General features: G+C 45.2%; 1 protein-coding gene across 1 annotated transcript in view; it reads left to right on the forward strand.

The window, feature by feature from the left end:
• The window catches only part of SMCHD1 (structural maintenance of chromosomes flexible hinge domain containing 1), a 178,814-nt gene that overhangs the window by 96,310 nt on the left and 66,166 nt on the right, over positions 1-16,338 (forward strand). Inside the window, exons 17-22 of the mRNA XM_083187559.1 lie at positions 1,441-1,554; positions 4,106-4,183; positions 10,353-10,472; positions 11,816-11,960; positions 12,243-12,336; positions 15,169-15,241. Coding sequence (XP_083043685.1) covers positions 1,441-1,554; positions 4,106-4,183; positions 10,353-10,472; positions 11,816-11,960; positions 12,243-12,336; positions 15,169-15,241 — 624 coding nt within the window. The remainder of the gene's footprint in view (positions 1-1,440; positions 1,555-4,105; positions 4,184-10,352; positions 10,473-11,815; positions 11,961-12,242; positions 12,337-15,168; positions 15,242-16,338) is intronic.

Consider the following 16,338-nt stretch of genomic DNA (forward strand, 5'->3'; position numbering starts at 1 on the left):
TGCGAAACTGGGCAGGAAAATCCTTAGTGCTGTAATATAAAAAAAAAAAAGAAAGAAGGAGAATAAAGGGGTGAAGACAACCTCGTATCCTTTGAAGTGCTAATTATTATTTCTTGTTTTTCTTTTTTTCCCTCCCTACTGTGTTATTGCTATGGTATTACCCATATGTGGCTGCCATGGGGAGGTAGAGGAAAGTACGGATTATTACCTGTTAGTACGCTTTCCTCTACTCCACCATGGCAGCAGTTTCCCACCCTTAATATAATTTAAAAAATAATCGGAAGCTATATAATTGAGACACAGAGCACTAAAGGGGCGGACCTTATATAGGGGGCCGTGTCTAGGGGAGTTTTTTTGGCTGTTGTGTTTCCCTTTCCAGATATCTACCTAATTGGAGGAAAACCCATATGTGGCTGCCATGGTGGAGTAGAGGAAAGCGTACTAACAGGTAATAATCCGTACTTTCTTCTTAGAGATCCCATGGCAGCTGTAGTTTTCCTTCCAGGTTTTTGGATTATATTCTATTACTTGGTTATAGGAGACACTAAAAAGACACAAGGCAAGGGTTGGAGCTGAGCTATATACCTTAGGGGGCGTTCCTTCCTGTGAGTAAAAAAGTGCTACCTGTCTGAAGCTAGGATAAGGGAAATATCCCATAGTAGGCTGCCATGGGATTTCTAAGAAGAAAAGGTGAGTTTAAGAATTATCAATGAGTTATAATTCGTTGTTTTCTGGTTGGAACAAAAATCTGCTAATGTCTAGGAGCAAAATACAATCAAACATTTGCTCCCAAAAGCCAGAAAAGGGACAAAAATAAATGTTCATATAAATAGGTTAAATCAAACAGATTTAATTTGTCTAACCACTTTTGTCTTTTGTTTCCAGTGTTTGAGTCAATTGTCATTTCCTCCCAAATAGTCAATTGCCATTTGCTCGCATACAGTACATTACCAGATTTTTGTTCCAACCAGAAAGAGTGGACAGATAATCTTATTGGGGTGTAATCAATGCAGCCGGTGAGGGAGTTTTTATTGTTAGGAGGGTATTTTTCATCACCAAAAACAAGCCATCCTCGCCATTTAACCCCCTCGCCGGCAGCTCGCCCTGGTCTATGTTTTGGGGGAATCCTCACCATTAGAGGACAGTGAGGGTTGCAGCTAATGCAGTGAGCCCACTGCATATAGCAGCAAGCCTCGCCGTTTTGAAGGCCGCACTCTTTAGAAATAGTGAGGAGGAAACAGCTAGTGCAGGGGGTCAGTTGAATTCTGAGGGTGGGTTATGACAGCGAGCAGTGCCATCATAGCTTGCCTGATCGGCATTGAATAGACCCCATTTTGTGTGTCCTGGCAAAATGAGTTGTTTCTTAATTGTTACTGCCTCAAATGAAATAATTTAACCAAGCAGCCAATATATTATTGTTAAATGACCTTATTTTCATAGGAGCAATAAAGGTTGAAATTATGAACAAAAGGAGAGAAGCTGTGCAAAAGCTTCCAGGTACAAGTCATGGAAATGCAAAGAAACTTTTGGTAGAGTTGAAGGTGCTATTGCATTGTAAGTATAAAAAGTGTGATAAGAAACATTGATTAAAATGCAATATCTGAAGAAAAAGTAGAGCAGCTAATTGAATACCCCCTTCAAGGACTGTTATAAGATGTTTGTTTGGATCATTCTTATGCTGTCCATACATTTGTGAGATCGCATACAATCCTTCGATTTCGACCGCATCTGGCCAAGAAATCGAATGATTGTATGCATTTTAAAGGGGACATTCAACGCGATGCGCGGGCACGTCGGTCGAATGTCGGGTCTCGAATGTTGGGTCTATGTGCCGCACATAATATCTATTGAATCGCAGGAGCGATCGCGTGTGGTTTGTAACCACATGTGATACTAGAATGTGATCTGCAGGTGGGGGGCGGAGGGAACGTTTTTTCATCGGTGTGGGGATGGGGAGAGGGGGCCGGAGGGACCTCTGGCGGCTTGGGAGACGTTAGCGGGTGGCGGGGGTCTGTCAGCGGTGGCGGCAGAAGTGTTTAAAACACTGGGCAGCCCTCTGATTGGCTGAGATATCTCAGCCAAACAGAGGGCCGCCCAGTGTTTAAACAATTCTGTCGCCAGCACTGACTGACCCCCGCCACAGTGCTAGCACTTCGTGCGCTACATAACGTCACCCTCCGCCCACCCTCTTCCAGCACCCGATGCGCCATCTCAAGATGGCATGCGACATCGGGTGCTGCAAAGGGGACACTTTAGCACCACAAGATGTAATTGGGTTAGATGGACATAGCACTGCGATGTCGCATCGAATCCGATCGCACATATGTATGGGCAGCATTAGATTTATGTATAAAGCATTGGCCTTCCAGAGTAGACAATGGCCAGTAACTTTTATGCAAATACTGAGGTTAATAGATATTCACATGAATATTCATTATACATCCTGCACTATGATCAAAAGTTGACACGGTCACATTGTTTATTTTTAAGTATTTATTTATACTATGCACTGAAGCATTACATTTTCAAATATCAATTACTCTTTGGACAATTTCTTTGTTTACAGCAGGGTACTATACAACATTTAGGTTCAAAAGAAATTCTGTAAAAGTCAATGTATCCCACAGTGATATACCTGCTCTCATATTGTGCTTAAAGTGGTGCATTAAAGTTAAATCATATATTAAATCAGTGGCATTTAGTTAACAATGACAAAGCTTTTTAGTGATTTCTCTTTATTACCTTAAGCAAATATTGTATTTGGAAGATTCGTCAATCTTCCAAATACTTTTACATACAATACCATTCTGATGCTTCTGTCTGCATGTAAATAAAGCATCACATCACAGTACCTTTTATGGGATACAAGTGGCATTGTGAAGAAAAAAACAATGACAGATGAATGTAATGTATTAAAAGCCAATATACGTACATGGCTTTCAGGGACTAAAAAAATGCAGCTGTCGTATTAAAGGGTTGGGATCATTTGGTCTACAGCATGATGGTCGACAGTCATTAGGTCGACATGGGAAAAGGTTGACATGGTTTTAGGTCAAAAGGTCATTAGTTCGACAATGTCTATGTTGACAGTCAAAGGGTCGACATGGGGTTTTTCACTTTTTTTTTACCTGAATGTCGACATGAACACAGTTTCAAGTGCCGCGCTTCCCCTCGCTGCGCTCGGCACACTATTTTATTCTCCCACCACGCCCTAGTGGATCAAGTGGGCATGAAATACCGCCTGTCGGCTCAATAAACAGTGAAAAACCTCATGTCGACCTTATGACTGTCGACCTAGACATTGTCGAACTAATGACCTCTCGACCTAGACCCATGTCGACCTAGACCCACGTTGAACTTTTCCCATGTCGACCTAATGGTGTCGACCTAATGACTGTCGACCATCATGCTGTAGACCAAATGATCCCATCCCATATAAAACACAAGACTCATGCCATGGAGTCCTGTAACTGGATTTTAACTTGCAACTTCCTGTTTGAGCAGACAGGTGGTGAAAGCTTCCAAGAATAAGGCACTCATGTGCACTATGCAAAATATTTTCTTGTGGCTGGCTACCACCATTGCAAACTCCTTTAGCAGACTACTATACTGGATACTATGGTCTCTTGGCAAGCATAGAAGTAGAGGTGGAATATTTTGGAACACTTGCTTTATGAAAAAAAAAAACATAATTGAGACACAGGGTGTTGTTGCTATGTCAATTATGGATTGTAACTGCATTACTGAGGTAGGGAAGGTCTAATGCCTTTATCACTCTTTCCTTCAATCTAACCATACTTTCACTGACATGTTCACATGCCACTAGTGTATGCAGCATCCATTCTGTGAGAAATACCAAAGTGCTGGACAAATTGGATCAATGCAATTTCGGACTGTCTATCCAATGTGTTTTAACTACAGTAGTCCAGTAAAGTTTATTTTGACTATTAACCTTCTTACTTTCCCCTAAATTGATAAATGAAACTGTCTGAGTGTGTGCATTTATAAGGTATCTGAAAGTTCAAAATGTATGAGATGGCTTCATGGTATAGGCATGATTATGTTACTTACTATGTAACATTTTGTTTCTGCATCTTTTTTAAAGCACCAAGTGGTGATAACGAAATAATTTCCCATATAAGTCAACATGGTGGAAAATGGCCATACTGGTTTAAAAGAATGGGTAAGTTCTAAATTACTAATTATCTGGAACAGTGGTTCCTGAACCTTTTTGGTAATGAAACTGCTGACACCAGTAGATGAAAATTACAAATTATGTTTTAAAAACTAATTGAGGCAAATTGTTTCATTTGCAGTTAAGCTGACTTATGTTAGCCAACTTTTATTTCTCCTTCATCCACTAGGTGTCACTGGAGTTACACTGGGGAATAGAAGGCGACCACAGGGAGCATGGGCACTTTAAAATAATTAATCAGTGTGACCAACTCCTCCCCTTCTACTTCCCCTCCCAGGCAGTCTTAGATCGTGCCCAAAAGGGAGCAGGTCACATTTGGCTCATCTCCTGGGCTTTTTGATAATTAGGGCATAAAGCAGCAAGTTTTGCCTTTGAGGACAGGCAGATAGTTGCTGCTACTATCTGCCTGCGACGTGGGAGCCTGCCGGAGGGAGCCGGCTGCTGCTTAAGGGTTTGCGCCGGCTCCCTGGCTGACAGAGACCACCGTCTCTGGAGCTGTAACGGGCGCCGCTCACATGCAGCGTGCACCCGATCCTCCCCCAGCCCCACCGCCGACGGCATGGCCGCAGCACTGTGAGTATTACCCTGCCTTCCTATTAGAGGAAGGTCAGAGACACAAACGGCGGTGCAGCAGAGGGTTTTTTAAACCTGGCGCCATTATGGGTGACGGAGCTGCCAGGCGGGGGGCGGAGTTACCGCGCAGTACTTCCCAGCAGGCCTTGGCATACCCCAGCGTTCCTGCAAGTCGCGGCGGCCATCTTGGACATTTGGCGCCGTTTGAACACGCTGCTGGAGGCTCCACAGTTGCGCTGCAGATCTATCCTGACTGCAGTTGGGCGATTCCTGTCCCCTGGTGACCGTCCTGCTGAACGCTCTATCCGGTCTGTGAGTTACAGTGGGGATTAGAGCTAGGTGGAGACAGTTTGGGCTGTGTCTCAAAATTAGAGCTATAGCGCTCCTAGGTATATGCCATAGCGCTGTACAAAGCTCTGTGACAGCTCTTTTACTTTCACTGTCTCTCCCTTCCAGCATAATATATTGCTGCCTATCCTATACCTACTATCTGTGATCAGTCTGGTAGTGTGTGGTGATTGCTGGGTGTTCTGTTGAACCATGGCAGGGGGTAGCTCCAAGAGGGTTACTTGCAAGAAGTGTGCTGTTAAATTTACACCTTCTAAGGAGGGAGACTCTGTATGTGATAAATGCGCTGCTTTACCCCCAGCTCCAGAGTCCCCCGTTCATACCCCTGTTTGGGCATCACAATTAGCTGATGTGATGTCTCATTTAGCTTGCGAGCTCTCTGCAGCTCAAAAGGACAGAGAAACTTCCAGAACTCAACAGGCTTCCTTGACTTCTGCTGTGCAGAGCTTAACAAAGGCCTTGACACCAGCAGAGGGCGCCATTGCTTCATCTTCTAGGCAAAATCCCCCTACCTTACTCAGGAAAAGGGTATTACAGCCCTCTGGGGATTCTGGGGAGTATGACGATATGCCTGATCTGGAGGAGGGCGAATTTGCCCTTCCAGATAATTATGATGATGATGATGATGATGTGGAACCTGAGGCTCAGGCGTTAGTTACGCAAGAGCCGGCCCCAGCCACTCCAGGTCTGGAGGACCTTATACATATGGTAAAGGTTGCCTGCAAGGTGTCAGATGACACAGACATTCCTGCTCGTCCTTCTTTCTTTGGAAAGCGACAAAGGCAGTCACCCACCTTCCCCCCAGCGGAGGAGTTGGATGAACATATATTGCAGGCTTGGAATCATCCTGATAAAAAATTCCAGGTACCTCAGAGGTTTTTGGCTGCTTATCCTCTTCCACCAGAGGGTAGAAAGAGGGTCGAGATTCCTCCAGTAGTGGACTCTTCAGTCTCACGACTGTCCAAAAAGACGGTTCTCCCGGTGCCGGGTGCAACCACTCTTAAGGATACTTCTGACCGTAAGTTGGAGGTAGCCCTTAAGAACATTTTTTCAGCAGCTGGAATTATTCAGCGTCCGGCCCAGGTCGGGTGCTGGGTAAATAAAGCCATGGGGGTATGGGCTTCTCAGATCCTAACAGAGGTCCGTGAGGGCTCTGACCCTGCTTCTATTGTTCAGCTGGCTGAACAGATCCAGGAGGCATCCAATTATTTAATAGACGCCTCTTCTGACGTCTGCATGGTTGCAGCCAAGGTTTCGGCCTTATCTATATCAGCTCGCAGAGCTCTCTGGTTACGCCAATGGCAGGCTGACGCAGAGTCCAAGCGTGCTGTGGAGGCCCTGGCGTTCAATGGGGAGGTTCTTTTCGGGCCAGAGCTCGACAAGTGGATCTCCCAAGCAACGGGGGGTAAGTCCCACTTCCTTCACTCAGCGGCTCCTCCAACTACACGCAGGACCCCTCAAAGGCCCTCCTTTCGGCCTACGACCAGATTCAGAGGTCGTTCCAGAGGCGGAGCTCCATCTAGAGGCTCCAGAGGACGAGGCAGAGGCGCCTCGGCAGCTGTCCAGGAGCCCAAGTCCTCCAAGCCAGCCGCATGACTGTCCACGGTCTCATCTGGGGGATCCCAGAGTCGGGGCCCGACTGCTGTCCTTCTGTCACATCTGGCTGCAGTCTTGTCAGGACTTGTGGGTAAGGGATCTCGTGACCCAGGGTTACAAAATCCATTTCAGGTTAGTCCCTCCAAACAGGTTTTTCAAGACCGGTCTCCCAGTCTCAGGAGACAAGGCGCAACTTTGTCAGCAATCAACAAGCTGCGGACAACGGGAGTTGTGATACCAGTACCCGAGGATCAGCATACTCAGGGATACTACTCCAGTCTGTTCCTTGTGCCGAAGCCGGATGGCTCGGTAAGGCCTATACTAAATCTAAAGGATTTGAATCCGTTTCTACAAGCGGTCAAATTCAAGATGGAGTCCCTGCAGTCGGTGATTCAGGGACTGGAACAGGGAGAGTTCCTGGTATCCTTGGATATCAGGGACGCATACCTGCACATCCCCATCTGGCCTCCTCACCAGGCCTTCCTCCGGTTCGCTATACAGGAACAACACTGGCAGTTCCAGGCCCTGCCGTTCGGTCTCTATCGGCCCCCAGGGTCTTCACCAAGGTGATGGCGGTGATGATGGAGGTCCTCAGGGCACAGGGGATTACCATCATCCCCTACTTGGACGATCTTCTTCTGAATAATCGTTCGAGGGAGGCCCTGTTGTCCAACATACGACTCACCCAGGAGACTCTCATCAGTCATGGGTGGATTCTGAACTTTGCAAAGTCTCAGCTACAGCCGTCTCAACGTCTTCTCTTTTTGGGGATGATTCTGGACACCCAGCAGATGAAGGTTTTTCTACCGCCCGACAAAGTTCAGTCCCTGCAGGTCCTGGTCAGGTCGGTCTTGCGACGGCCACAGGTAACGGTGCACCTTTGCACCAGACTCTTAGGGAAGATGGTGTCCTCCTTCGAGGCGGTACAATATGGCCGCTTCCACTCGCGCCAATTCCAGTTGTCTCTCCTTCACCAGTGGTCAGGGTCTCACCTGCATCTTCAGCAGCGGGTGACCCTGTCTCCTCGAGCCCGTCTGTCTCTGCTGTGGTGACTCAACTCCGAAAACCTGCAAAGGGGCAGGAGGTTCGGCATATGGGAGTGGACTCTCCTCACCACAGACGCCAGCCTTCGAGGCTGGGGGGCGGTAACGCTGGAACACCAGTTCCAGGGTTTATGGTCGAGGCAGCAGAGCTTACTCTCCATCAATGTGCTGGAACTCAGAGCAGTCTACTATGCTCTTCTGCAGGCGGGACACCTGCTGCGGAGCAGAGCAATCAGAGTTCAGTCCGACAACGCCACAGCCGTCGCCTACATAAACAAACAGGGCGGCACTCGGAGCAAGGCGGCGATGAAGGAGGTAAGCAGGATCATCCTCTGGGCTCAGAACCATGCTCAGGCCTGGTCAGCGGTGTTCATCCCCGGAGTAGACAATTGGGAGGCCGACTTTCTAAGTCGGCAACATGCCCACCAGGGGGAGTGGTGCCTCAACCCTCAGGTATTTCAGTCCCTAATACATCGTTGGGGGTGTCCGCAGGCGGATCTGATGGCGTCCCGCCACAACTTCCAGCTCCCAACATACTTCGCGCGGACTCAAGATACTCAGGCCGCAGGGGTGGACGCTCTGGTCGCCCCTTGGCCGTTCCAGTTCATTTACCTCTTTCCTCCCTTTCCGCTGATACCTCGGGTATTACAGCGCATTCGCAGGGAGGGGGTAACAGCGCTTCTGATAGCGCCGGATTGGCCCCGGCGCTCGTGGTACACCAACCTGACGGATCTTCTAATCGACGAGCCGTGGCCGCTACCTCTTCAAGAGGACCTCCTCAGTCATGGTCCCTTCATCTACCCAGATTTAGGACGTCTACATTTGACGGCGTGGCTGTTGAGAGGTCCATCTTGAGACATGCAGGTATCCCTAGGGCGGTGATACCTACAATGATGAGGGCCAGGAAGGAAGTCACCTCCAGACACTATCATCGTATTTGGAGATCCTATGTGGCTTGGTGCGAAAGACGCAGAGTGTCCTCTACTCTGTTCAAGAAGGCTCGGTTGCTCCTGTTTTTACAGGAGGGGTTAAACTCTGGACTTAGACTGAATACACTTAAGGTGCAGGTTTCAGCACTTTCAGTTTTTTCCAGAAACGTATAGCTCTCATTCCGGAAGTCCACACGTTTTTCCAGGGGGTGCTGAGGCTTCAGCCCCCTATTCGTCCACCTACGGCTCCCTGGGACCTAGAGTTGGTCCTCAGGTATTTGAGGTCATCGATATTTGAGCCGTTAGAAGAGGTGGATCTTCGATATCTCACTTGGAAGGTGGTTCTTCTTTTGGCTCTGGCCTCGGCCAGGCGCATTTCGGAACTGGGGGCGCTTTCTTGTCGCTCACCGTTCCTCCAGTTTCACCCGGACAGAGCAGAGCTCCGTACCAGTCTCTCCTTCCTTCCAAAGGTGGTCTCAGCGTTCCACGTGAACCAACCCATAGTGGTTCCAGCATTCACAGAGGCTTCACCTGAGGATAGGTCCTTGGATGTGGTGAGGGCCCTGCGGATTTATGTCTCTCGCACGGCCTCTCTTCGCAAGACGGAGGTCTTGTTTGTTACCTACGACCCAGTGCGTCGTGGATGGCCAGCTTCGAAGCAAACGCTGGCTAGATGGATCCGTCTGACAATTCGTCAGGCATACCTTGCTGAGGCTCAGACGCCTCCTACTAACATAGGTGCGCACTCCACTAGATCGGTGGGTCCTTCATGGGCGGCTGCCCGTGGGGTCTCCTTGCAACAGCTCTGTCGTGCTGCGACATGGTCAGGTCGGCACACCTTTGTGCGCTTTTATAGGTTTGATACCTTTGCGGCACCAGCTTCTCAGTTTGGCCGCTCTGTGTTAAGGGGATCTCAGCGCTCACCCACCCGGGTTGAAAGCTCTGGGACGTCCCCAGTGTAACTCCAGTGACACCTAGTGGATGAAGGAGAAACAGGGATTTTGTACTTACCGTAAATCCTTTTCTCCGAGTCCACAGGTGTCACTGGACGCCCACCTCAGCGCTGTTCTCCACCTGTTACGTTCAGTGTTAGGTTCCTATTGGGTAACCTCTGGAGTTTTCCCTTGTCAGGGTTATTTAAACATGGTTATTACACACCTGTCTCGTCTGGTTTGACTCTGTGTGTGTGTTTGTTTTTTCATATATATATATTTTTCTACTATACGTATTGAATGATGTTATGTTGTGATGAACCTCCTCTCGGATGTGTGTTATATCTTTCTGCTCCCTTTCGGGCACGATCTTTATGACTGCCTGGGAGGGGAAGTAGAAGGGGAGGAGTTGGTCACACTGATTAATTATTTTAAAGTGCCCATGCTCCCTGTGGTCGCCTTCTATTCCCCAGTGTAACTCCAGTGACACCTGTGGACTCGGAGAAAAGGATTTACGGTAAGTACAAAATCCCTGTTTTCTTTTAGCATACTGTAGCTGATTTTATTTTATTTACAGATTCTTGTGACACAGATATTTTGATGTACGAATATTTACAGATTCTTGTGACACAGATATTTTGATGTACAAATGTGTCCTGAGATGTAGTTGCAATCTAATGGTATATGAATTATTTGTATTGCATGTATATGTTTACAATAATTTTCATAATTTTAGAGAACATCACAAAGCTTGGCGATTATACCCTAAAACTTCAAGTTGTTTTAAATGAAAGTAATGCTGACAGTTATGCGGGAAAAGCTCTGCCATGTAAAAGGATCATGTTTAAAGTTGTGGGTGAGTATGTGTATTGTGTTTTGTAATGTTACTTCTAGATCTGTTATATTATTTGTTAATTTTTACTTGTAGTTTCCCAAAATTGAATTTGTATGAGAACACCGTTTTCGACAACAAACAATTTTGGCTACATTTGATTTTTCCATTTTGTCAAAGCCTATTGTAAGCAGTCGTTCAGGTGTCTAACATACTTTTTTTTTTAAATGGTTATACTATATTAACTTTTGTATATGATACAGTTCATTGGAGACAACATGAGCAATGGGTATAAGCCCTTCTGCTTCTAGTTGGCTGTTAATAATAACAGGACAATTCCATGTTCTCTAGTCTATGGGGGGGTATTCAATCTCAGACGCTATTTCCGTTTGGGAAAACAGCGGCTGCTGTCTGTTCAATGCTGCCATTTCCGACTGCATTGAAGGCAGGTTCCGACAAAACAGATCCGACTGGCTGCAGTTTGTCAAATCCACGTCCGTTTTCATTCACACGCCCACTTTCCTACACTCGACGGCCGGGAAAATAAAATTCCGGCTGTTGAGTTTCACTCGAGCTGAGCGAAAGCGGCTGAGGATTCCGACTGTCGGAGTTCCTGTAGGTTGTGACTACAGACACATATAGTGAAATTAGCAGTGCTGCAGACTTGGCAGGCATCACAGAACCATCACAGAGATAAGCATTCACAGAACTGAGAAGTAAAGAGGGTGCACCCAGAATGGCTAAACTCTGCCTTAAAAGTCTAACTGAAACAGCCCAGTCATGGAGTGTGAAAAACCAGAACAACTGGCTTCTAAATGCCCATACACACTAGGCAATATTGTGAACAATTTCACTTATAAAGGGTATGTTCAGATCCTTGTTAATGACGGTCAAGCTGCAGCATGACTGTCACCTCCTCCCTGCTGGGTTCCCGTTGCCACCGATGTTGATGTTGGCAGGGATCGGCTAGTGTTTAGGGGATTTAGAACTCCATATACATATTATAAGCTTGCAGTTTGTTTTAGCACTATTTGCAATTGTAAAGCGCAACGGAATATAACACTATAACAAATTGTAAATAAATACTACTTTCATACTTCACTTTCACAAGTCAACAAATTAATATCAAGCTCACTCAAAATATAAAAAAGTTTTTTTGTTACTCACAAAGTAATGCTGTTTTGCATATATTTAGCAAAACAATATTAATTTTAAGACCACAAGAATGATAAATATAATATTATATTAACCACAATATATTTTGCCTATAGTAAAATAATGCTGTCATTATGTTTTGTATATAGCCAAAAAATTATAGATTAAATTTGTATTTGTTTTTTTCTGTTTTGATTATTGTTTTATTTAAGAGGGTAAACCTTTTAAGTTTTCTGTGGATGCTATGGATACTACAATTCGAGTTGGAATTCCATTCAACATTCCATTAAACATGCAAGATGAATATGGACATTCTACATTGCCTGCAGCTGACCTCAGTCCAAACCTGGAAGCTAGGTAACATTTGTGTCTGTGGTGAATGTTTTATACGTGTATGTATCCTGAAAGCTTAGGATGAACTGTTGAAGCCAGAAATTGTTGCAGGTACGTGAAACCCGTAATGTCTTTTCCAAGTGGTTTCTTCTTTTTTCCCTTGGGTATTTTGGCTCTTGCGATCTTTCTTCCTGCTTCTTTTACCATGTGTTTATTGTATCTATGTACGATTTACACTACTAAGATTGTATGCTTTTCAAATGCAGCTAAATTTTTAATCTAATGTAACGGTTTTGTTTTATCCAGTGAACTTTCACTTCACTATGAAGAGCTAAGCACAATTCCACGATTGATTATTAAGGGCGTGACTGCTAGAGGACAAGTGAAATCCCAGGGCAAGGTATAATAGATCACAAAACACACTTAATTGTGCTGATTGTCTTCTAGGGAATGTTAGTTTTTTGTCCGGTACTTGTGTAGTTTCACAGCGCCAACATGGCGCCGTGCTACTTCCGGGTTCTACGCTCGCCACAAACCATCTAAAATAAACTAACTTAACTCCATGCCAACATGGATAGTTCCTACCCCCACTATCCATGTTGGCATGGAGTTGATTTTAGATAGCGTAGCGAGCGAAACGAGCCCCGCACAGGGGACTCAGACGCCATGCTGGCGCCGTGAATCTACACAAGTACCTTTTTGTCCTGTTATGTTAGAGAAATACATCACATCAAGTTTGTACAAAGCACAGCACTAAGACTTTATGCAATGCAGTTTTCTCTACATTGACAGTAATCACTGCATGTCAGATAAATAGAAGGTATGTAGTGCATACTGCCCCACAAGGAGCCATCTGTTTTTTCAGTCCTTTTATTTTGACTGACCTAGACGCAGCCCAGGGAAACCAGACTAAGGGGGTGAACAAGCAGACAGGATTCAATGTCCCGTCTGCAGCGGGACGAGAAGGGGCGTGGCCACGAGCTGCCCCCGGGAAGTGGCGAGCTGCGGCTGGGAGCTCGTCACTTCCCGGCCGTTCGGGCTCGTTCTGCCGAGATACCCCGTTCAATGCTGTCAGGAAATACAGCATTGCATAGGGCCCTGCAGTCATCTCCCCTGTCGGGAGATGGCGGCGGGTGATTGTATACCCCCCCTCCTAAGCATCAGATTTTTTTTTTCCTTTCCTTTCTCAGCTTCTCTTGCTGCCCATCTCTTTCTCCCTTTCTCCCTTACTCTCTTTTCTGTTAGCATCTCCTGCTTTTGTCCTACACCTGTTGTATTTCTAGTTAATATTCTCAGTGTGATTTTTGTTATTTGTTAAGTTTACACTATGACCAGGAGACCATGATTGTGGGGTCCATATGTTATATTGAAATACTTCATCAGTATAGTGTATAATAGTGTAACATGTCCCAGGTTTTACTAGGTTCTAGCTCAAAATTGCTTTTTTTAAAACCCACAGGCACGGGGGTGTAAACAACTGTGCCCTGGGCATATTAAGAACCTGTGTATTACAGCAGTGTTGTCTGCATTATGAAGGGCACCGATTTGCGGAAATTACACGGATTTGCATCTGAGTAGAGAATAAGTGTTAGGGTGTCAATAAAAAATGGCTATTTGACAGTTCAATGGATGTACAATTGTCAACAGCGGTGTCACTTACCAGTCTTGTAGTTGTGCAAAAAGTATTTAATCAGGCAGCATGGCAGGGTACAGGTACAATGGTCCGCCTCTGGGACCTTTGTCAAGATGTCTGACAGAAACTAATGCATCTCTATTTATGCTCATAGTGACCCGGAAGAGTTTGTTAGGTGATTAATAGCTTATTTACTGTAGCTGTTTAAGAGCTTCTTATCCATATAGGTATCATAACTATGGGTTCAAAACATGTATACTAATTGTTATTCCATTAGCGCCATGCAGAAATTACAGTATTTGAACATATAATCTATATGTACATCACCTGCGGGTCACAGTTTCCTCGGTGGACCACATGGTGGAACGCACGCCAGCAGAAACAGACGTGCCTCATCTAGATCTGCAGAGCACTTTCCCCAGCCTGTCGGGGTTTCTTAGTTCATGACTTCCCTGTGTTTTCAACCCGGAAGTGCTTGGCTGTATGCATTCCAAATGCGCTCCGTCTGAGAGCCGCGCACTTCCGGGATGAGATCACCCGGACGTCATGTAACTAAGAAACCCCGACAGGCCTGGGAATGTGCTCTGCAGATCTAGATGAAGCACGTCCGCTTCCGCTATATATATATATCATTTAAATCAAAATCCTACCCAGAAGTGGTATTGAGTAGGCAAAAAAATAACATTAAAGCCCAAATACAGTAAGTTAGACATAATTGCAGAATGGTTTTATACCAGTGTCATTTAAATGTCTGAGTATGTATTATGCAAATTGACAAACTATGGGGGATTTCAATCACCAGTGTTCATTTACAGCATTTAATTGTATCACTGAGAGCTATCCACTTGCCTCAGGTATGCGAAACCAAATATTCGAAATAAGACCCATTCTTTTGGGATAGGGCTGCGACCTCGAAAACAAATGTTTTACTGAAACTGTTTTCACAAGAGAATTTTTTCTTTGTTAGATTTCTCTTCAGTTAGTCATCTTCATAGGATTGCCCAAAACAAAATATAGCATAATTTACAATTTTGTTCCTTGGTAGTATGTGGCACTTCCATAACATTCAAGTTGGCTTTTGGGTTGTTGGGCAACGCGCGCTTCAAGACCCTGGGGTCCTCTTGAATAAAGTGTACTGCCCATATTTAATATGCCTGTTGCACCTAGACTTCTAGATGGATATATATTGTATTATTATTAGTACTAAAAGGCATGTTGATTTATTGTCATCAGTGCTGGCAGACTTCTTTAATATTGCTTTTTAACATATAGTTATGACACACACTCCCTTTGAGCAGCCAGGCACTCATGACAGTAAATTATAGAATCCCTGCTGCTCTCCATAGGCACTCCCCGCAGGAATTACACATGTATTGAGAAAGAGAGTCGCCACAATTTCTAGTACTTAACTATCATAACACCGCCATATACTGTAGCTGAAAAAGCTCTTGGTTTGTTAAGCTGTACACTCTCTTTAATATCCAACGTAACAGGGAGTCTGATGGCTAAAGAGTATTTCCATCCGGGAAGAATAACCACTTAAGCTCTTTTTGTACTTATTGGATATGTCTGTTATCTAATTTTATCTAATTTTAACAGAATATCACTCTGAAAGTGACTCTGCCTGGTTTAAGAGAAGACCATCAGACCCTGAATTTAAAGTTGTTTCCTGGTATGTATGTTTAGGGTTCAAGACTTCCTGCCATTTTACTAAATTCCTAAAATCCATCTTGCACTATACATTAGTTTTTGTATATTTTTTTAATCTATATTCCATTGTATCAAGTGAAAGATTTACTTGAAAAATACATATGCGTTATTTTGCAATTTTGATATTTAAGGTCCGGTGGTCGTAGTTAGGATATAAAAAAATGTATTGAAACATTCATATTGGTACGGCGCCCATCGCATACCATACTTATTGGTATGCGATATTCATATTAAATTAACAGGACTGCTTGTCCAATGAAATATCGCATAGCATTGCATGCGATGCGATTTTTAATTGTACAAGCACCCTCAGGGTGCTTACCATGTTAAATGCACCCCCACTATCAACGCCAACCCAAAGCGTGGCGGTACGCGTCCTCCGACCTTTTCATACCCCCACTATCCACGTCGGCATGGAGTTTGGATTTTAGATAGTGTGGCGAGCCCCGCGAGGGACGCGGAATACGAGCCTGAAGCGTGGGGATTGCTGCGAGCCCTGCGTAGCCCAAAGCGTGGCGAGCGGGAGCGGAACACATGTAAAGTAATCAGTGTCCCCTCGCTGCGCTAGCCACGCTTCGGGCTCGGCTCGCTGCGCTCGCCACACTATCTAATGTCAACTCCACGCTGACGTGGATAGTGGGGGTATGAAAAGGTCGGAGGATGCGTACCGCCACCCCTCGCGGGTTCGCTATGCTCGCCACGCTTTGGGTTGGCGTTGATAGTGGGGGTGGCGTTGCCAATGGGGGTGCATTTAACATTGAAAGCACCCATCAGGGTGCTTGTAAAATTAAAAATTTAATCGCATCTCATGCTGCTATATTGCATGCGATGCGATTGTATAAGGTGTACTACAATCAAAATATTGGGCGCCGTGCTAGGAAACAAGTACATACAAGTATATACAAGCAACTAGAATGACCTTACTATATACTGTATGCGGGAACATTTTGTGGTATATAATCCAACATTTGGGCTCTTTGAATTTATTAGAGATTGAAATGGATTGTGAAGTAGAGTAAGATCTGTATATTTAAAAGTGACGCTATCCACACCATTTCC

This window comes from Crinia signifera, chromosome 5, assembly GCF_055691185.1.
Source record: "Crinia signifera chromosome 5, ASM5569118v1, whole genome shotgun sequence".
Classification (NCBI taxonomy): domain Eukaryota; kingdom Metazoa; phylum Chordata; class Amphibia; order Anura; family Myobatrachidae; genus Crinia; species Crinia signifera.